The sequence below is a fragment of the Suillus bovinus genome (genome assembly GCF_016758785.1).
Source record: "Suillus bovinus strain UH-Sbo-P2 chromosome Unknown EDB93scaffold_50, whole genome shotgun sequence".
Lineage (NCBI taxonomy): Eukaryota > Fungi > Basidiomycota > Agaricomycetes > Boletales > Suillaceae > Suillus > Suillus bovinus.
Window position 1 is genome coordinate 36,238 of NW_024542106.1, and position 20,446 is coordinate 56,683.

Here is a 20,446-nt window from a genome sequence, read left to right on the forward strand (position 1 = left end):
AGTTTTGGTTTTTGGGATGAATGGATGGTATGGAGTGATAACTGATGAGTAGTAAGTACTATGTGCCTGGTCAGGGTTTTGGCACGGAGTAATATTTCAAATATCACTGCGAGAGTCTGAGACCCCAGATGCTCACTTCAAATTGACGACCCTCGGTCACTCCAGTCATTGGTTCCACCCGACGTTTCTTTGTCCCTGCGAACAAGTGTTCGGCGTGGTCTTTCATCGCTCATTTTCCAGTGTCAGGAGGTGCTGAATGACAAAGAACTCAAGTTGACACTTGCTATTATGGAGGACGAATTTGTATTCTGCAGATGACCATCAAGCTACTCGCCAAGCTGCATGCGGCATTTGGGTTATTTTGACGAGCGTCTTTCACAATGAGGTTCGTCCCTGCCTCCACCTATTTTCCTTCTGACACATCATTAATCCTTGGAAGCATCCCAGGCGACTGGCCCGCACGCTCCCTGATTCTCAGCAATCATCATGGACACCTGTGCAACACTTCTCAACACATCCTTTTTCTTTGCGGCTCGCTAAGCGTTCGTTGCGTTATCATGTCCTCCAAAAGTCATTGGAATATCGACCCACGTGTTGAACTGCTAGATGATCGACAGTCTTCGACCCGAGTGTGCTCGTGCTCCGAACTTTACCGAATCAACTCTGGCGTCGAAAGCTCAAGCTCTGGGTTTCAATCTCAGTAGTCCCTAGGTCATTCACTACCCCCCTTTCTCTCTCTCCTCAAGTCGAGTCGGGGATAAGTTCACGGCATATCAATTAAACCTGGCTGTCAAAATCAGCCTCTGGCGCCATGTATCCCAGGCCTGCCCGTCTGGTTCCTGACTTTCTGCAATTTGTATAGACTTCTGCAACACATCCGTCCTGTGGATCAGTACTCGATACCTATCTTTACAGTCTTGTTTGATTTCTCTCGCCCGGTCATATCCTCCGACAGTCATTTGACTGTCGATGCACATGCTATACTGCATTGGCCTAGTAGGAGGGCGTCATGTGTCAACGTTTCAACTAGGGTCTCGGTCAAACATAGTGATGATACTTCCATCCAGATTGGTATCCTTCCCCTTTTGTTCAATGTCATGCGTGTCATATGAACAAAACGAACGATGGGACGAGGTATATGCCGATTTGGGGGAGGCGCAGCATCTTCGACCCGAATCCTTTATCCAAGACTAAAGAATTGGGTTGGGGCGTCGTGCAAGGCGCAAGGATCTTTTGCATGAGTCTTGTTTTTGGGAGCCATTTTTGTATAGTCGTTCGTTCCACCTTTTCTTGTGGAGTGGCTGGAATACGTGAGAGTTTTACGTTTTCACCCAGCATGTAATTTTTTTTGACCACTGCATGCTGGCTGTGATGGAGGCTGTTACAAAACGTGGTGAGCATGTTTTCCCCGGCCAATACTTGCTCCGAAATTCTATCCTCATGCGACGTCATGACCTATTAATAGACTTCAGCGCTCAGCTGCGCCGTTCTCGCTGCGCTTGTCATGTTCTATTTGCCGTCTGTGGCTCTGGCCACCTTCCTGTCCATCTATGACTCAAGAGGCCTAACTAGCCTGGCGTTTGGAACTGCAGTGACCCTGTTCTTGTTCTCATATCGAACACCGGATTCGTTTGCCACTCCGACACAAGAATTCTAGATACCCACCAGCCCAGGTGGCGGTTCATGACGTCTTTCATGGTGGACGTGCCAATATATTCTAGCTCGGTGCAGTGGTCGACATTAACGACATTCGCCCTCGGCTAAGCAATCTGCCCCGAATACCATGTATCAAAGTTCGTACTTCAGCTTGAATATGTGCTGTGATACTTTGTACAAGATGATCATATATTGTGACCATCTCGCGGTTCGGTCGTGGTAGCTGTGAGTTGATGCATAGATGGCTATGGGCTACAGTTATACCGCACTTTCCGCTTGAACCCTTCAAGGCTTCAACGTTTCATCCGTCATGATAAGAGCTGTACAGCATTAGCCACGTTCACAGTAGCGTTTTCGAGTCGTTTTTGTCGTTGTTTTCGTGTTTGTTTTCGTGTCTCTGTCAAAAAGGAGTCGTTTTCGTTCGGCATGAACGACACAGCGTCTATAAATCTCTCTTGTCCTGTACGAATCCGCAAGGTAACAAAACAAATTCATGATAATAGAGCGGCAGCGAACAATAAAACAAAAGTAACCAACTGCGTAGGAAAGCATTTGGCCGTTCAGTGAAGCTTGGGCCAGAGACGTGGCAACCTTCCGTCTGAGACGCCCAAGAACAAGGCAGTGCAACACCGCAACCCACAGCTTTCCAAAATGCGCGATAACAAGATCCAAAGCACTATCTTCCACAATGGACACCCTCTCGCGCCACAAGTCCTTCCTGTTGGCCAGTGCCGTTCTTTTGCTCGCTTCCATTTTCACCCCTCAAACCGACCATCCGACGGAAGACATTGTTCCTGTAGAATCGCATATAAATACAGAGGGAATGGTAAGTTGTCTTTATAGTTTGCAGGACCCGTCGTGCCTTTATCACGACCTACATCAATCTAGAAGCTTATCGTCTCCAATAGTTACCAACTACTACCTCCCATTCGATGGATCCTTCCTCCGGAAAGTCGAGTGCAGATTCCGAAGCGATAAACGTAGACGCGGGCACCCTTCCACATGACACGAAGCTCGACCCAAAGTACGCTCCAAACCCAATATCTATCTCGTTCTCTCACTCAAAAAATATCTCCAGTTGTATATTCTGCAAGATCGTCACCGGGGAAGCCCCGAGTTTCAAGGTGTACGAAACGAAACACAGGTACGCCGCCACATCACCCGATCACCGCTCAATCACCAACGCCACTTTAAAAGTCTCGCCTTTCTCGCGAAGCCTCCAGTTTCTCATGGGCACACCCTCATCATACCCAAATGTGCGTACCCCTTCAAATCAGGCAAATCTGCGTTTAACCAATTGGGTTAGACCACTCCCGGACATTAACAGATCCTGGACTTCCGGATGAGTTCCTCGCGGATGTTGGCCCTATCATGAAGAAGATAGCAGTGATGAACGGCGAGGATTCATACAACATCATCCAGGTACGCTCCACATGCACGAGCTCTTGCTCTCTCCATACTCGCGCGCTAAGTTAACACGGCAATCAGAACAACGGCAGGACAGCTGGGCAAAGCGTCGACCATGTGCATTTCCACGTCGTGACGAAGCCACTGGACAAAGCTAATCAGGGCCTCATCCTAACACCTCAGAGTTGGCCTTCGTACCCTACGACCGATGAAGAATACGCTCAGGACGCAGATCGGATGAAGCAGATCGGCAGAGATCATGGATTCCCGGGCGTTTCGGCTTGAAACTCAGGTACACGCGGGGTTTAGAAGTATGGTGGGCTGTGCATCGCTGAGCTTTGGGGTGAAGATTTGCCGGGGTAGAGGTTGTTGGGTTTATTGTCGTGCGAGGGGTATACTTAATGGTGATCTGGTATGATCTTTCCTTGGCTGTCTGCTGACATCCGTCGTAGTAGACAATAAGCCCAGGCAGCCAACACCCATGTATTCTTATCTATTTATTTCATTCCTGAACCAGTCACCTTTTTTGTAGTGTATAATCCTTATTGGACATGCAGGCTGGAAACTTACAGGTGACATGAACTACTCGACCAAGCATTCGTCCGTTTTCCTCGTTACTTCGGAAATGGATTGTCTGCATCACCTTCTCAAGTCCGATGCGGCCTCTATATTCCGCATTATCACATCAAACCCCAACCATGTCGTGTCAAGCCTCATTCATGTTGGGTCAAGCCCCACTCCAGTACGTGGTACGACAAGGTCTCCCAAACACTTTCGCAGTCTCTTGACCTCGTCCACGCTGCATGACAACTAACACATGGCCATGCTTCCTTCGAATCCGCCAGGCATATCTCTTATGTGCTCTGGATCAGGCCATGAAATTTTGCATGAGCACCGACCAGCCATCTAGTGCATCTTGTATCTTGACGACTCAACGTGGTGGGTTTCGCAAGAATATAAAGCCCACACGATTAATCAAGGACATAGCAGGCGTTCACAGATGGAATATATGTAAGTGCACCGGTGTATGTTTCAGATCAGAGTTTCACTAATGCCTTGTATTTGATATCAAGGGCTACTCTCATGTACACAAGATACCACCTGAAGAGACATACCTTGCTCGCCCGGGCCCTTCTTGAAGTCACAGATTGTAGACCTGCCCGGGTACTTCAGGTGGACCAATGCACTACGAATACCACGTCAACCTCCTTTCAAGCGCTACTTTATTCAGCTTGACGTTAAACTCGGCTCGATACAAGGGCGGCCTAGGGCTTGGTTCCATGATCTTTATGTGAACAAGGAGGCCGCTTCTATGACTTATTATTGGCGAACTTTGCATGTATGTGCAAATTGTACGTGATGGCTCCCCCATGGCCAATGTCATCACTTGGTATCTTGGATTCCTGTTATGCTGATAGTCGAGTTCAGTGATATCCTTCATCGCGATTATAAATGGAACATTCCCAAGCACATAAGGCCTCTCACAAAAGAAGCTGAAGAACAATGTTCCTTCACGACGAGTTATCCGCTCCTTCTCCAAGGAGGAAAAGAGAATAGTCGTTAGCTGATGTAGGTGGTAGCGCATGTCCCTTGATCAATAAAACATCAAAGGAATGGACATGTGGGAGCTGAATGTGGAGCATATAGGGACCCTTGCACATTCGTGTGTCACGTCAGGACTGCAGCAGCACGCCCATGCCATGCATTAACTTGATTGTCTGGAAATTTAGAAGAAACTGTGAATCGGCAGTATTTACGAGAATGAGTATGAACTTTTCAACTTTGTCGCTGCGCCGGCGGGTTCAAATAATAGGCAATAAGATCGAGACGAGAGACCGTTGTGTTGAATAAGGGAATTGTCGATTTTGGCCCAGCAGGTCATGACACAATTGCCATAATCAGACTCTCCTGCAGGTTCTGCCGAATTTCGTGTCATCTGACAGCAATATCAATTCTGCCAAATCAATCAGCATTGTGCCTCATAAGTATATGCAAGATAGTATAAAGGTTGTTCGTCGTCCTTCAATGATCCTCCAATCTCAAAGATATCGTTCGAGATTCCGCTCAGAAGATTCCATATCGCCTCGCACAGAAAATGCATTTCTCCCTCTTCGCCATTGTTGTTGCTTTGACAGCACCTATGTTTGTTGCATCATGTCAGATGCGCGGTGAATCTTGCAGGTCAGATGGGGAGTGCTGCACTCAATGGTGTTACCACTTTGTGAGTATGAGCAGGGCGCTGTGCAACTAGGATTGAACCACATGACTTACATACGCGCCTTAGACTGCGGATCAAGATTTCTGCGAGAATATTTCCTATAGCGGTTGAAAATTGAGCCGGCAGCCCGGGCGGCATGTCGCGAGAGTGAGTTTTGTTAGTGCATCTTGTAGGCCCGACAATGAACCTTGCCAAGCAGACTTAGATTACTGCAGTTGATTTTGTCTCGTAAGTACTATGAGCAGGTTGCTGTACAACCAGGATTGAACCACATGACTCATTAGAGTCAAGGTTTGATATGCCTCTATTCGTCGGTTGAGAATTAAGCTAGAAGCCTGGAGCAACGTCACGACTCTTCATCGAGCGAGTGTTGGATGAAATGCAAGGTTGGGTGACGGCCTGTCAGTGCGGATAGTCACACTTGCCGAATTTACCGTCCGCTCGCCAGGTGTCGGATTCAAAGACTTCAGAGGAACTGTGACACGTAAGTACCTACGAGAATGAGTTTTAACTTCTCAACTTTGTTGCTGCGCTGGCGAACTCAATTGGTATGCAGTAAGATCGGGACGAGAGAGCGGGAGTTCCAGCGAGCGTTCTGTTGTGACGAATAAGAGAATTGATGATGCCTGCCAGCAAGTCATGATACAACCGTAGTAAATCAGATAAATACTCTCCTGCAGGTTCTGCCAAATTTCGTATGGTCTGACAGCAAAGTGCCCATAAGTATATGCAAGATATAAAAGCTGGTCGTTGTCCCTGGCACGGGCCACAGTAGTGCTGCCGAAGTCCGGTTCGGTCGGGTTCGTCACCTCATATCTGCGAACCCCGAACTCGACCAGTGGTCAGGTTCAGGCAAGTATTGACATCCGATTCCGCTGAGTCCGAAGATACCGAAGCCGGAGAGGAACGGGAGGAGGAGTAGAGGGTACGAGCGCAAGAAGTGTGCCGGGGACGGAAGGAACAGGGAGTACCTGTTGACGTCGGGACCGAAATGGTCCAAAGTAAATTTTTACCTTCAAAATAATCGAGAGCGCTTACCGTATAAATACTAGCGCCCAACCATTGCGAGCGTCTCAGTTCTTTCTAGAGACTGAGACTTGCTCTTACCTGTTAGATCCTTTTCTATCCCGCTCTACCTCTAATCTCTAGAGCAAGATGGCCGAACCTCGAACCGGACGCCTTCGAACGCGTTCACAAGAGTTCGGTCCAGGTTCAGAACGGGTTCGAACCCTCGAACCATTGTTTCAATTATTAGAAAATGACAACAGCATTGTACTGTACAAATAGCTACCAAATTTACTCATTGTGCACAACGACATGGTTATCATAAGGAGCCGAAAATGCGTCCAAGGTTTCCTGACTGGTTGTAAAGGTCAATGAAAGGAGAAGAAAACAACAAGAAAAATAACATACGCTATATCAGTCGTCTTGCAGTTTTGAGGTATTGCACGATCGTGCATCACAAGACCACATTGTTTGCAGCGGTCCCGATAAACTGGGAAGTGGCACTTGGGATTGCGCGCAATGTGCGTGCGTCGAGTCGAGATACTGCCTTTAAAGAAACACTGGTGTAGAATGACATTGTTGGCCTTGCACACCTCACACCACCACCCGTTTTCAAGCTCCTGGGTGTGGGGATTAAGACGGCCTTTCTCGAAAGTGAAGACTGTCCTTAAGTCAGCGCTGTGTTCGTCCTTCTTGAGAGATTTGCGGTCTTCGCGATCCTGGTCGCCAAGCTTCTTCATCCATTGGTAAGCCTCTTCTTTCTCAGCACTCTCGGCATCCTCTTCCTCATCATCTGTAACATCTTCAAGTGCAGGTGCGTCTTCATTGTCGTCATAGTCGTCCTCTTGGCTAATGAACACTCGTTTGGGTGCAGGGACACCTTGGAGAGGTTCTGGAGCTGACCGTTTGGCTGAGGTACTGCTGGCAACCAGAGTCTCGCGTATCTTCTCTGTGGGTTTGACAGCGCGACCAGAACGACGGACAAATGAGTTGAGAGTGCCATTGTTGGCGGGAGCAGGGGGAGGAACCATTGGGGTGTCGTCTTCAACATCATTGTACCACTGAATTTCACTGGCGTCTTTCAACGAACCGTCAGCGTGACATGCAGAGGACTCAGACATAGCAGCAGGAGGCATAAATGTCCCTAGGTACCAAGTGAATATATTTAAAACTAGTTTTAAAACTGTTGCACACCATGAACCACCAAAACGAGAACCCATGGCAGATGGCGAGTATGGTGAATCACAACAGTAGGTATGTTCTGAAATAAATTGCATTATAAGTTAATTGGGACAGACAGTAGAATTGTTGCGAACTCACTGGCACCTGAATGAGTTGCTGCATTACCGAAGTTGCTGAGAGATTGCCTTGCCTACTAGAACGCAGGAGAAGTAGGAGAAGACGGTGAACAGAAGGGCAAGGACGATACTTAAACAGAAAGCCTCACCAAAAGCATGAGGCTTCGACTTCGAAAAGTCATGAGGTTCCAACCAGTCCGGATGTGTTCAGAACTGGTCCAGATTTATTGACGACACACCGAACCCCGAACTTACCAAGGGGTTCGGTCCAACAGAAAGTCTGGACCTGTGACCGAACCATGGGTCTGGTCTGCAAAGGTTCGGGTTCGAACCTAGGTTCTGGACTGAACTGCGGCAGCACTAGGCCACAGTGTTCCTACATCCTCAGAGATATCATTCGATATTCCCCTCAGAAGATTCCATATCTCCTCGCACAGAAAATGTGTTTCTCCCTTCTCGCCATTATCGTTGCTTTGACAGCATCTGAGTTTGTTGCATCATGTTATCCCAACGGTGCTTCTTGCATTTCACATTCGGAGTGCTGCAGTAACTTTTGTCTCGTGAGTATGCTATGCAGCCAGGATTGAACCACATGACTCACTTGCGTGCCTTAGAGTCAAGGTTTAGAATGCATCTAGTCGTCGGTTGAAAATTAAGCCAGAAGCCTGAGGGGCACATGGCGACAGTGAGTCATGTTTCTGCTTTCGCTTTAGTATCATGGTTGGTGATACAATACCTAGTTCCAAGAGGCGTGTGATCGAGAAATTTCTGACATATTACACCAAGAGGTGGGCAAAAGGCAAATCCCGGATATAGGGCTCGACATTACTACACTTGTAAACCTTAGAATACAGCCACCCGAAGTTTCAAAACATAAGTTCTGAGTTTCTCGATAGTGGCCTAAGTTCTTTGTCAAATTGTTAGTTGAGTACAGAAAGTGTGGTATAATCAGTTCTATAGAATACATCTAGATACTTATTTTAATAAGAAATGCACATTGGGGCACACTGATAAAGGAACAATAATTTCTAGATGCATCAGTAAAATATCACAGTTCTTAAATTAACTTAACAAGCTTAAAATCTCGTCCAAGACAAAATAAGTTAGTCTTTTTCTAAGACACTTCACTTAGTTCAAGTCTCTCGTCTTATAAATGACACCTTTGCGAAGCAAGAATAACCAAGTTCATAAGACAACTAAGGTGGAATAAGAGTAAAGCCAGTAAGCCAGTAAGAAATCAATAAACAAATAAGGATGATTAAAGTAGTAAGGCTGATATGGATGAGCAATGTGGTGTGCATGAATGATGATGGAAAGCATGGGTGTGAATGCGACAGAAAGCAGGGCTAGTGGAATGCGGAACAAAAGCAAGGCATCAATGATACTGTATGTCTAAACAGTGAAAAAAACAATTGTTGAATGAGCTCGAGTAGTAGCATTGAGGAACTGAACAATCCAGGAGACTTAACAAGGGTCCTTGAATGGGAGGAAGGCGAGTGAGGTCACAGTTGCCCTTTAAACATCATCTGTGTGCATATCAACAATGAGTTACATGCAGCAGCCGAAATCACTCACCGTTAGCGGAAAGCAAAAAGGTCAGCAAATATGTCGTCCTTGTCAGGTGCAACACTGGTAGTAGTCCTTGAGTTCCCAACATTTTTTGAAATCTTGGCATACTGTTGAGCTTCCTCCACAATGGTCGCAAAGTCGTCATCAGAAAGCGCCGAAATGGGACCCATAAACTTGAGGGTCATGCCCCCCCAGATGGGTTTACTAAAAGAATACTGCTCGCCCTTCACAATGACGGGCATCCAAACATCACCATTATCTGTCTTCGCACCTTTGCATTTGCCTGCGTGATTCTTGAATGATTTCGAAAGTCATGTTCCTATCGAACGACTAGTTGAAGAGTGCGGTAAACCTATGGAGAATATTTTAAAAATATAGTTGAAATATAAATTGAGACTTACAGCTGTGACAGCGAGGGCAAAGGCAGCCCGTGCGCTAGACTTCTTGGCAGTTCAGGGCGGGGATTTCAACACTGGCCAAAGGTGAAATTGAGATGCGACTGCGAATGTTTGAGGTATGAAAGAAGATCTCCACATGCCCATCCAATTCTTTGAACAAATGAGCAGGATGGTCTCGTGACAACAATGATATCACTTACCTTGGGAATGAGACCTGAATTATCCCTGAAAATAAATCTGTTTTGTTTGAGCATAGCTTTCGAGAAGTCCAAGTGAGTGACAGGATCTAACAAATCGGCATCCTGTGCAAAAAACGCAGTGAGGATGGAGCAAGCTGCAACACCGAAGCCTCCGCGCCATTCCATGAGGTGTTGTTTTGCCTACAGATGTTAGTGAACTTCTAAGTGACACAAATAACAGACTTACAACTTTCATGACAGCACCAGATCGGGAGATCTCGTGCTGAATCCGGCCCCAGTATATATGGTCCCACATCTCTTGCATAGTCTCCCTCAAATCACTATCATCAGGACCCCATGGCTCAACATCTCCACTGGCCCAGTGTGCCACACTTGGTATGAACACACGACACCAGGCATTACCGTCTTGGCATCCCTTGGGAAGATCGTTGTTCTGGTACCAGTGATTGGTGCCACTCCCATCACGGTGTGATGAGACACCCTTGGAGTGAGAGTCTGTCTTTGCTCATTTTGAAGGGGGGGGCTTGACTACTGATGGTCACATTGGTCCATGTCAAGCAAAGAGATAAGTACCACATTAAACAGCGAAAGAAGTGGCCAGCTCAGAATGGTTGAAACTTACTGAAGTTGTGAGGCGCTTGTTATTTTTCGCTGCTGGAGGGGCAGAAGGTGGGATTATGTCCTCACTGGGGCTGCTGTCGCCGAAATCGATGTCCATTGATAAACTGGAAATGAGGATGATGTCAAGTCTAGCAGTAGCTCTTGATGTCTGCATGGAAGGAGGTGGAGATAATGAACTATCCCGGACTTCCACTATATCCTGAAGGGAAGTGAGTGCAATGTGAATGTAAGAAAATTATAATGTACATACTGCAGAAGTTGTGCTTCTGCCACCAGGTTTTTTGGTAGCTTTGAAGGCCGCCTCACGCTCGAGTGAATCATCATCGCTATCCAAAAAGGCTGTGGTAGGCTCTTGAAGATTGCCTTGCCCATTGGTTGATGGAGTAGGGGGAGGCGCAGGATGAGCGCTAGTAGTGGTCACCCTGGAGATTGCTGAAACGGCTGTTGAGGTAGTTGCTGAGGACATTTGAGAATGTGCTTGAAGGCTTGGAGGCCTGAGCAACTTGCTTGCTGCAAGTCTCTCAGCCCAGTCCTTGGTTTTTCCCATTCCCGAAAAGTCGTCCTTGATCGCGCTGACATCCATACTGAAACAATTGAGGAGATCAAGGTGAGAAAGTGTGGTTTCGGTGAGCAATAACATAGTGGATGGGAAACAATAAGAACTTACACCTTCTTGCCTTTTGGGTCACCACGTGCCGCAATTGTGTGATCACCTTCTGATTAATGCCACCTTTATTATTAACACTTCACACATCCTGGACAGCCTCCCGATAAGCCATCTTCTGTGAACGCTTCTTCCTTGGCCGCACTTCTATGCTTTCTTCATCACTGGACAACACAATGGTCAGCTAAAGTCTGGGGTGAGTCTTCTGAAGATCCTTTACCTCTCAATTAAATCCCATGTTGTCAGGTCCTCATCGCCATTGTCATCATCTGTAACGACATCCATGATTTCATTGTCCTTGCTCTCCATAGGGCCTTCTGCAATATCATTGTTGTCCTCGATGGTTGGTTTGGCCTTCTTTTGTATAGGACGTGCACAGGGCCGAGGTTTAGGTGCGTCCATAAGAGTTTTCAGCTCCTTCAATGCCATCTTATCTTCAATAGAGGCAATTCTCTCGGTGTTGCACTGTGCAGTGGCTTCATTCTCCTGCCTTTCCTGCTCCATTCATTCCTTGTCTTCCTTTACTTCGCGAGCAGTGCATCTTTTTTGCTTGTTTTGGAGGATAATCTCACCAGAATGCTGGGTTGCATTCTTAGGGCGAGTATTTGGGTGTGCCATTGGGCGAAAGGACTGGTTTAGAGACAAGAAAATTTAGTGTGAATGGGAGAGCGGTCATAATGGATGTTGAAACCCTAAGTCAATTTTCACACCCCGTTTCATATGTATTACACTACATTCTACTCAGAGTTAGCATGTTTGCTAACAGTTTGAACTTTGCAGTTTGTCACTCCATCTGTTCCAACATGCCGGTCATAATCCCTCGCACACAACTCAAACGGCGGGCGTTCAGTGCTCGACGCATTCAGTGTCCCTATCCAGGCTGTAAACGCTGGTTCAAGTCCGTGTCTGGGCTGAAAGTTCATTAAAGCTCGGCACATAGCCACTCATTCACTCATTCTACTCAGTCGTCATCCGCTTGCCATGCTTCAGTTGAAGAAATTCAAGACGAAGGAGACACTCCGACAGCACCGCACAAATCAAAGTCTGGGCTCATACGCGATTATCATGACCTTCTGACTGGTAAGTTCTTAGTTTTGCTGCCATGCTAGCTTGTATCTGACGAAAATCTGCGCCAACAGGTCATATTTGTGATGAGAACAGCAATTTTCTTGATCCCAGCACTCCTCCACCTCCCTACATAGCACAAAGCTCTAACAACTGGACTCTGTATCACAACCGACTCGAGTTCGAGTGTGCCAAATTTTTGTACACTAAAAACCAGATGTCCGCTGGTGACATCGACAAAATCCTTCACTTGTGGGGGGTCACTCTCACTGTTCACAATGACAACCCACCATTTGCTGACCACAAGGACTTATACAAGACTATTGACGCCACACTGCTAGGCGACATCACCTGGCAAAGCTTTTCTCTCCAGTATAATGGCGACAAACCTGCTGGACAGTGTCCACTATGGATGGAACAGTCCCACGAAGTATGGTTTCGGGACCCCCACACTGTCATCAAGAACATGCTTGCAAACCTGGACTTCAAGAATTCAATTGATTATGTGCCGTACTGGGAGTTTGAGGAGAAGAGTGAGCAATGTTGTTACAAGGATTTCATGTCAGGAGACTGGGCCTGGCAGCAAGCGGTATGTATTTTTTGTGGCTATTACAATCTCGTACTGATATCATTTACAGGACCAAATTGCGCAGGATCTGGAAACACATGGCGCAGCCTTTGTCCCCATCATTGTTGGTAGCGACAAGACGACTGTTTCTGTTGCTACCGGCCAAAACGACGACTACCCACTGTATCTCTCAATTGGAAACGTTCACAACAACATTTGGTGTTCTCATCGCAACGCGTTGGCCCTGATCGGGTTTTTGGCAATTCCAAAGAGTATGTTTCCGTTTCTCTCAGTCTAGTGTGAAGCTTACATTGTCATCATTGTATGTAGCCAAAAAAAAGGAATGCAGATGATGTGAGATACCTGCAAATTCAAGAAGCAATTATTCCACTCCTCACTGTCGAAGATCTTCGCCACCCTCAAACCTGGAATGATGACACCTGAAGTCACACGTTGCGGCGATGGACACTACTGGCACATTTTATATGGACTTGGTCCCTACATCGCCAACTACAAAGAGCAGGTCGTATTAGCTTGTATAGTCAAAGATTGGTGTGGAAGGTAAGTATCGCTATCATGCAGAGTCCTCTGCACTAATTTCATTCACAGATGCCTTGCATTTCCCTCAACTCTCGATGATGGAGGAGTTTCTCGGTCGCGTAAACACACTGATGTGCTCGTGGACTCGATTGATTTTGGTGTCCTTTGGGATGAGTACGGTATCATTGGAGAGTTAGTGGTATGTACCCTCACATTGTTCTTATATACTGTGATCACATTGACTATCACACTCCATAGCCCTTTACAAATGACTTTCCTTGCACCGACATCCATGAGCTCCTTGCTGCCCAATATTCTGCATCAACTCATCAAAGGAACATTCAAGGATCACCTCGTTGAATGGGTGTGTCAGTACCTGGAACTCAAACATGGGAAAACTGGGGCTAAGGCGATCTTAGACGACATTGACCGAAGGTAAGTTCAATCTTTTGTTATCATTTGCAACAATTAACAATACATTAGAATTGCTGCTGCTCCATCCTTCCCTGGTTTACAACGCTTTCTGCAAGGGCGCGGATTCTCTCAATGGACCGGAGATGACTCCAAGGCATTGATGAAGGTAAGTTTTCGCACTTACATACAATGATTTTGTTACGCTTACACAACTTATATAGGTTTACATACCAGCAATTGAAGGCCACGTGCCCGACGATATGGTTCGAGCTTTTCAATCCTTGTTGGAGTTCTGCTACATTGGATGCACAAATGTGGTTACAGATGAGACTCTTGCACAGCTGAGGGACGCCCTTAGGCGCTTTCATAGGTATCGCACCATCTTTGAGACTAGCAGTGTCCGCTTTGACGTCTCCCTACCCCGCCAACACTCTCTCACCCAATATGAGCTCCTCATCTGCATGTTTGGTGCTCCAAACGGTCTCTGCTCGTCGATTGCAGAATCCAAACACATCAAAGTGGTAAAGGAACCATGGCACCATTTAAATAGGTATAATGCACTCCATCAAATGCTCTTAACCAATCAACGCCTGGATAAAATTGCTGCATCAAGAGTTGATTTTGCTGTGTGTGGTATGCTCAAAGGCTCTTGCGCCTTTAGTTACTTCAATTCATTTTGTAAGTGTTCTGTTTGACTCCAATTCGGTTCACTCATTGAATTTTCCAGTTGAAAATCAGTCTGCTATCAGCAATGGGGACTCCGAGGTCCAACAGAACAATGTGCACGAAGAAAATAACCCTTTTGCCAGTGAGAGTGACAACTTCAACGATGTTGAGGATCAGGGTATTGTAGATGATGTCAATGTCATTGCTGACGTGCAGTTAGCATGCACTTTTTGTGTGTATCAAACCTTTCATTGGTGTTTTCTCATTGACACAATATTCAGAACGAAAACACACGTGCACTGTCAGTGGCCTTGCGCATGAACTCAAGGTGCCATCACTCCCAACCCTCATCCATCTCTTCCTTTATGATCAAATACATGCCGATGATCACCATTCTTCTGCAGATGTTCTGCTTTGTGATTGTCCATCCTATATGGGAGCTATCAAGGTCTTTAATTCGGCTGCTGCGACTTTCATTGCACCCAGTGATCCAAGTGGAATCACTGGCATGCGCCGTGAGCATATCCGTGCTGTACCTTCATGGCACAATGGACCAGGCCACTTTGACTGTGCCTTCGTCAACACAGACGACAGGCAGGACGGAATACTAAGCATGGATGTCATTCAAATTTTTTGTTTTTTTTCTTTCACTTTCACTAATAGTTGCATCTATTCATGCGCACTCGTTCAGTGGTTCTATCGGATTACTGAAGAACGAGACAAAGTTACAGGAATGTACATGGTTGTGCCATCTTTTGATGAGGATGGCTCTCCCAACATGTCAATAATCCATATTGATAGTATTGTTTGCGGTGCTCACTTGCTTCTGATATTCGGTACTCAGTTTGTTCCATGGGGCCTTCAATTCCACCATTCTCTTGATGTTTTTCGAGGATTTTACATAAATCGGTTCATTGATCACCATTCATTCGAGCTCGCATCTTGATACACAACTTTACCTTGGAATTCATTTGGTCTTTAAAATGCTTAAGTTGTCTTTGAGTTGTCTTGGTGTCTTTGTTGGCTTGACAGTAAGACATTCAAGTTGTGCTCTAAGTCAAATCGAGATCTTGAACATTTTGACAATCTTGGATGTCAAGCCAAGTGGAACAAGTTCAGATTAAGTTAAATTAAGAACTGTGATATTTTACTGATGTGTAATTTTGAGAACATGTGACACAATAAGTAATACAACATCACATCACGTCGTCCTAGCATCATATCAGCTTTCACCAAACCATTAGACTTAAATTAGACCATTGCATTATCCAGACTGCGCGTACTTTAGTTGTATGATCATTCTATCAATTGTTTTCCCTTCGTTATCATATTTTGATCTGCTGAGCTGCTTTTGATCCATTGATATCCTTCATACTAGTGCCTTCATTATGCTTTCTATGCTTTGAATTCATATACTCGTAGTCTACAAACTGTACTCACAACTGCAATATCACATTTTGTCAATGTCATGCTCTTGCTTCAATCACTCACAGTTGACAATGTTCTTCATATTATGTTGGCCTTTGAAAGCCGGGAGTGATTACTATATATGGTCTAATCAGCGTGACCATAATGCTGTAACGGTGGTGGTGGTGCGTCTGCAAAACAACTGAAATGAACACTTAACTTATGCGCATTATGGACACTTACAAACACTTATGACCTCACTAGCAAACTCATGTGATTGGTGGAGATGCTGAACACCAATATTACTCACCACATCTGGCTGATAAGACATGCACCTAGTGATGTTCCAACCAAGCTTAGGCTCGGCTTCGAAGGGCTTAGGCTCACAAAAATTCAGAGCCTAGGCCATGAGCCAAAGCCAGCACAAAGCCAGGGCTTAAGCCCAACCAGGCCGCAGCTTTTTGCAGCCAACAGACAGCTCAAGACCACTGTGGCATTAGGCAGCATAATTACAATATATCTAGTAAATGTCCGTCTCAGTGTCCGACATGTCCTCAGCATCATCACCCAAAAGCAGAATGTCCCAACCTTCTTCATCATCACCAGTCTCTTCTACTTCCACTTCTTCATCATCATCGTCCAGGTGCTCCAACTCAACGAGAGACAATGGTGCAGGCTCATGGAACAGAAGATCGTGTTGTAGTGCACATTTAAGACACTGGAGTGCTTCGACGATGTCGGCCTTAAGCCGGTTGCGTCGTTTGGTGATGGTGATACCACCTTGCGAGAACACCCTCTCACTGGAGACCAACAATGACATAATGGCCAGATAATCCTGCGCAAGTGAAGCCCAAATGGGGTACCTCTGCGCATTTATCTTAAGTAGTAAGATTATCATTAGCGTGAAATTTTTGAGTAGCGAAAAAATACGTACACCCCACCATTGAATGGTAGACATGCCAGATGGTGGAGCTGCTTCAACTGTCTCGAGGTAGGCCAAAATTTCAGCCCACCATGGTCTTGTCAGGTCACCAATTGAAGTAGGCACTGGGTTGGCCGATGAATCATCCTCGGAGTCACTGAGGACTTCGTGAATTAACTTCTTGAGACTGCCAGTTCTGCTGGGCTTAGTTGTGTGTTGCGACGTCGATGATGTCACTTGGTTCAGCTGAAGATACCGCGCTTTGAACTAGTTGTAGCACATTCAGATTAAGTTGATAAAATAAAAAAGATGACTCACCACTGTCTCCGCAGTAGAAAGCACATCATTGTGCAGATCCTCTGGCCAATGCTTCGTGAAATATAACATTTTCCCTGTGGGGTTGAGTACTGAAGTGCAAAAGTCAGACTCACAGTCGTTCATGAAAAAATAATCAACATACACATTGACAATACATACACAGCAGAGTGTGTCGTCTTCTCGTAATACTCGTCTACTTTGGCAGCTGCATCTTTGAGCGCAGGAGCAAACTTCGCATATTTTGGCCTTTCTGCACGTGATGACCAAGCCTTGTGAAGAGTTTTGAGTGCCGGGATTGCAAGGTGTAAGGTTGAACCTTGTTCAGATGAGAAAGCTTGTTGGGCCATGTCAGCATACTAAAAAACCAAGATAAGTAGGAAGCTTCAAATAAATAGAAAATAATGTACTGAGAGAAGATCGGCAAACTGCCCAACATGTGTCCATTCACTGTTTGACAGCTGCAAAAAGTCAATCTTTGCGCGTCTAGCTAAATCACGCTCTTGACGACCCATCTCATATACAAACATGTCAACGTGTTCCTTATTCATCTCTGCACGGTTGAGCATAATATAAGTGGAGGACCACTGAACTTTCATGTCGATTAACAGTTGCATTGGCTGGGACACGCCTCCCTTGGTTTGAACATTCTGGTACAGCTCCTTTCATTTCACAGAGGAACGTTCCTTAACACAAATGCTACAAACGAGGCCAATTTCATCTCAATTGGACGGCTCATGCGCTTTCAGATCATGGGGGTTGTAATGAGGGGATTTGCTGTACGAGCTGATCAAGGTCTGTGTTGCAATGTTGATAATGTGGGCTAGGCAGCTATGTGATTTGTCAGAGAGCAATTTTGTTAAGTAAGAAGTGATAATCAAACATACTTTATTTTCTGCTGGCGCCAGGGAAACTCCTTATCATATTTGGCCTCATATAGCCTTGCGAATTCCTGTAGAGTGGTGCCATTGTTCGCGGCATTGTCACAAGTGACATGTCCAAGATAGTGTGATTTATGAGACTAACAAATATACTTGCAGTAAACCTAACTTACCTTGTGCGTGACACCAACACGATCGAGAATTTTAAACAAAGCACCACCGAGATGCTTGCCTGTGTGGGCATTATTGACTTGAGTGAATCTGAGCAGCGCACTTTCGAGTTCCCATTGCATAGTAGTCTTCTCTTCGATCCAGTGTCCTGTGACAGCAAAGTAACCATCAGTATTTTCGGCCTGCCATGCATCACAGGTAGTATTGATGGCGCCCTTGACAGTGGCACCCTACATAGGTCCACATTAGTCAAGTAGATAGAGCAATATCATAAAATTTACTTACATTGAGTTGGCTCCTGAGCCCCGTAAGATGAGTTTTGAAGGTTCTTATTATCTCTGCATGAGTTGCCTTCCTGCCTGGAATTTTGACGCCGTTGGTTGCGCGAGCTGCGATGTCGATCATTTCTTTGAACTTTGGATGTTTGAGTGCTTGAATTGGCTAGATAAATAGACATTAATTCAGTTCAATCATAAGAGAAATGTAGTACCTGATCAGTGGACACGAGCCACTCGATTGCAGCCTGTTTGAACAACCTATCCATATATGAAACCACTCGTTCGGTGAGCTTCTGCTCAGTCAGATGCGCATTAATACTCTGCTGCACGGCATTTTCCTTGCGGGCCTTAACGTCGCCAGGAAGCATCGACTCAAACAAATGTTCTTTGTGTTACAAGAACATCTAGATGCTTGGGCCCCTACCATTTTTCTCCTCATCCTCCTCGTCTCCGCCCTTGCATCACACCCTTACCCTGACCTTGCTCTTGTTATCCTGGTCATCCTCGCATTTCCCTTCGCCCTCTACCTGTCGCTTCAACAGAGCCAGTACATCTGGCCGGACCCTTTCTCTGACAAAGCATACCCATGCTCCATTCCAACCCCCGACTGACCCTGTGGACAGTCCCCTTTGCCCTTACCATCCGGACAGTAACCTATGATACAATGCACGCTGCATCCCCTTTACCCTGTTCCCTTTCTTGATCAATGATTCGGTGCGCAGTCACACATGTGTACTTATATTTAGCTCCGCAGTTGCATGGTCGTGCCCCTGCGCGTTTCACTTCCTGTTTCTATCTTTGACTCGTTTCTTACTTGCACGTTCCAGTTCACCTATGACTCACCTCGAACGTGCCTCCCTTTTCTAGTATTACCCATTGACCAGTTCCCTTTCTGGTAGTACGAGTTATCATCCACTAATATGCATCCTTTCCTCTATATAAACTCGCTACCATGTATCCTATTCCCCAACTTGAATCTACTTGGTTCTTGACCTCCTACTCCTAACAAGAGTGATCATTTCTGCCTAGCCAGCAGTCTATATTCTACTCTCTTATCTGCTCATCGCGGATAAGTCTTTAGTCTCGATCTTTACTCATTGACTTCGTCAATGAGCAAAGCCCCCTGTTAACTAGTCAGACTTCCATCCTTCTACTTAATGCAGATCTTACGATTAACCTTCGGGTGTCGTAAGCCTTGGCAGATACGCTTATCGTCGAGCCCCGCTTGACATAAGCTACCCGATTTGGACATAGGCGTTAAATCTTACTTGCCGAAGCCTCGCCAAGTAAGACCCTTAACCTTGGGCTAGCCCAAGGATGTCCTCGACCATTGACGACATGCGCTCTGTTTGAGCGTCGCCAACAGATACTATCCAAGTTGTAACACTTTGGCCCATTTCCAATATTTGGCAGAGAACTTTGCCTCAGCGTGATGATGGAGGGTAGATATTTCATTAACAAGAATACATTCTTTCCTATTGAGCATGCATCAGCGTGTGAGTACAACTACAAATAAGCAGACCTACCAGCATGTTTTGCACTTCCTGTGCTTTTTCACCTTTCCGTTTGCCCTTGCATGATCAAAGGTAGCACCGAAAAATTTGTTGATGTCAGCAGTTTTGGCCTCTCGTGTCAACACTGGTTCCATGAGAGATTGAATGTCAATGTCGATTAGAATACCGTCAGCGTCAACTAATTCTGGTTCAGTTGGGACAACAGCCAATTTGCGCTGCTTTTGAGGCTTGGGATTAGTACGTGCATTTTCACACTCGTCATTGCCAGATTCTCTGTCAGAGTCTTCATAAGAGTCTGCAGGGTGCACCCTTTTGTGGGGGTCAACAGCAGATGATGCTGATGCTGATGGTATGGGAGAGGTGCATGGAGGTTCCGCAATTTTGGTGGAGGATGAAGTGGCAGCGCGCTTAGCAGCCTCTGCAGCATGGAAGTCGTGAATTGCCTTGGTTTGGGATGGCAGTGCTGCCTTCTCCGCATGTTGAAGAAGGGCCTGCCGTAGGTTTGGTTTTGCATACAGGATGCGCAACAAGGTGCTCGGTTTCTGTGCTCATCATAGGTAGGTAGCAGGTAGTTGGGATATTAGAGGGACACGTACCAACATAAATCAATTGAAAGATATTGGGTGGACAATCACACTTGTGAAGGTGAAGCACATAAGGCTTCAAAAT

The 20,446-nt window shown here is 45.9% G+C and overlaps 4 protein-coding genes across 4 annotated transcripts; 3 read left to right on the forward strand and 1 right to left on the reverse strand.

The window, feature by feature from the left end:
• Positions 1 to 2,461: 2,461 nt before the first annotated feature.
• Positions 2,462 to 3,164, forward strand: EDB93DRAFT_1161424 (HIT-like domain-containing protein). Its single transcript, XM_041450046.1, has 4 exons — positions 2,462 to 2,680; positions 2,735 to 2,800; positions 2,854 to 2,912; positions 2,963 to 3,164. The coding sequence occupies exons 1-4, from the start codon at positions 2,589 to 2,591 to the stop codon at positions 3,130 to 3,132; spliced, it is 387 nt and encodes a 128-aa protein (XP_041305225.1). The 5' UTR covers positions 2,462 to 2,588; the 3' UTR covers positions 3,133 to 3,164.
• Positions 3,165 to 5,158: 1,994 nt separating this feature from the next.
• Positions 5,159 to 5,935, forward strand: EDB93DRAFT_1338745 (uncharacterized protein; the record flags this gene model as incomplete). The annotated part of the gene is given in 4 exon segments (XM_041455404.1): positions 5,159 to 5,205; positions 5,225 to 5,284; positions 5,668 to 5,765; positions 5,838 to 5,935. 4 exon segments carry the CDS (start codon positions 5,159 to 5,161, stop codon positions 5,933 to 5,935), a joined length of 303 nt encoding a protein of 100 aa, XP_041305226.1.
• A 3,226-nt stretch (positions 5,936 to 9,161) lies between these two features.
• Positions 9,162 to 11,012, reverse strand: EDB93DRAFT_1252766 (uncharacterized protein; the record flags this gene model as incomplete). The annotated part of the gene is made up of 7 exons (XM_041453335.1): positions 9,162 to 9,446; positions 9,555 to 9,596; positions 9,654 to 9,701; positions 9,752 to 9,931; positions 9,978 to 10,232; positions 10,374 to 10,571; positions 10,623 to 11,012. The coding sequence occupies 7 exons, from the start codon at positions 11,010 to 11,012 to the stop codon at positions 9,162 to 9,164; spliced, it is 1,398 nt and encodes a 465-aa protein (XP_041305227.1).
• Positions 11,013 to 11,839: 827 nt separating this feature from the next.
• EDB93DRAFT_1241854 (uncharacterized protein) lies at positions 11,840 to 15,235 on the forward strand (the record flags this gene model as incomplete). The annotated part of the gene is made up of 11 exons (XM_041451936.1): positions 11,840 to 11,934; positions 11,965 to 12,116; positions 12,176 to 12,690; positions 12,740 to 12,941; positions 13,029 to 13,230; positions 13,279 to 13,401; positions 13,468 to 13,644; positions 13,693 to 13,789; positions 13,845 to 14,283; positions 14,351 to 14,487; positions 14,510 to 15,235. The coding sequence occupies 11 exons, from the start codon at positions 11,840 to 11,842 to the stop codon at positions 15,233 to 15,235; spliced, it is 2,865 nt and encodes a 954-aa protein (XP_041305228.1).
• Between the last annotated feature and the right edge of the window lie 5,211 nt (positions 15,236 to 20,446).

Excerpts from the sequence above, each read along its gene's own strand:
- EDB93DRAFT_1161424 (XM_041450046.1), top strand. The coding sequence starts at position 2,589 with ATGGATCCTTCCTCCGGAAAGTCGAGTGCAGATTCCGAAGCGATAAAC. Across the intron at positions 2,681-2,734 it reads GACACGAAGCTCGACCCAAA|TTGTATATTCTGCAAGATCG; the intron begins GTACGCTCCAAA and ends AAATATCTCCAG. Across the intron at positions 2,913-2,962 it reads CACCCTCATCATACCCAAAT|ACCACTCCCGGACATTAACA; the intron begins GTGCGTACCCCT and ends CAATTGGGTTAG.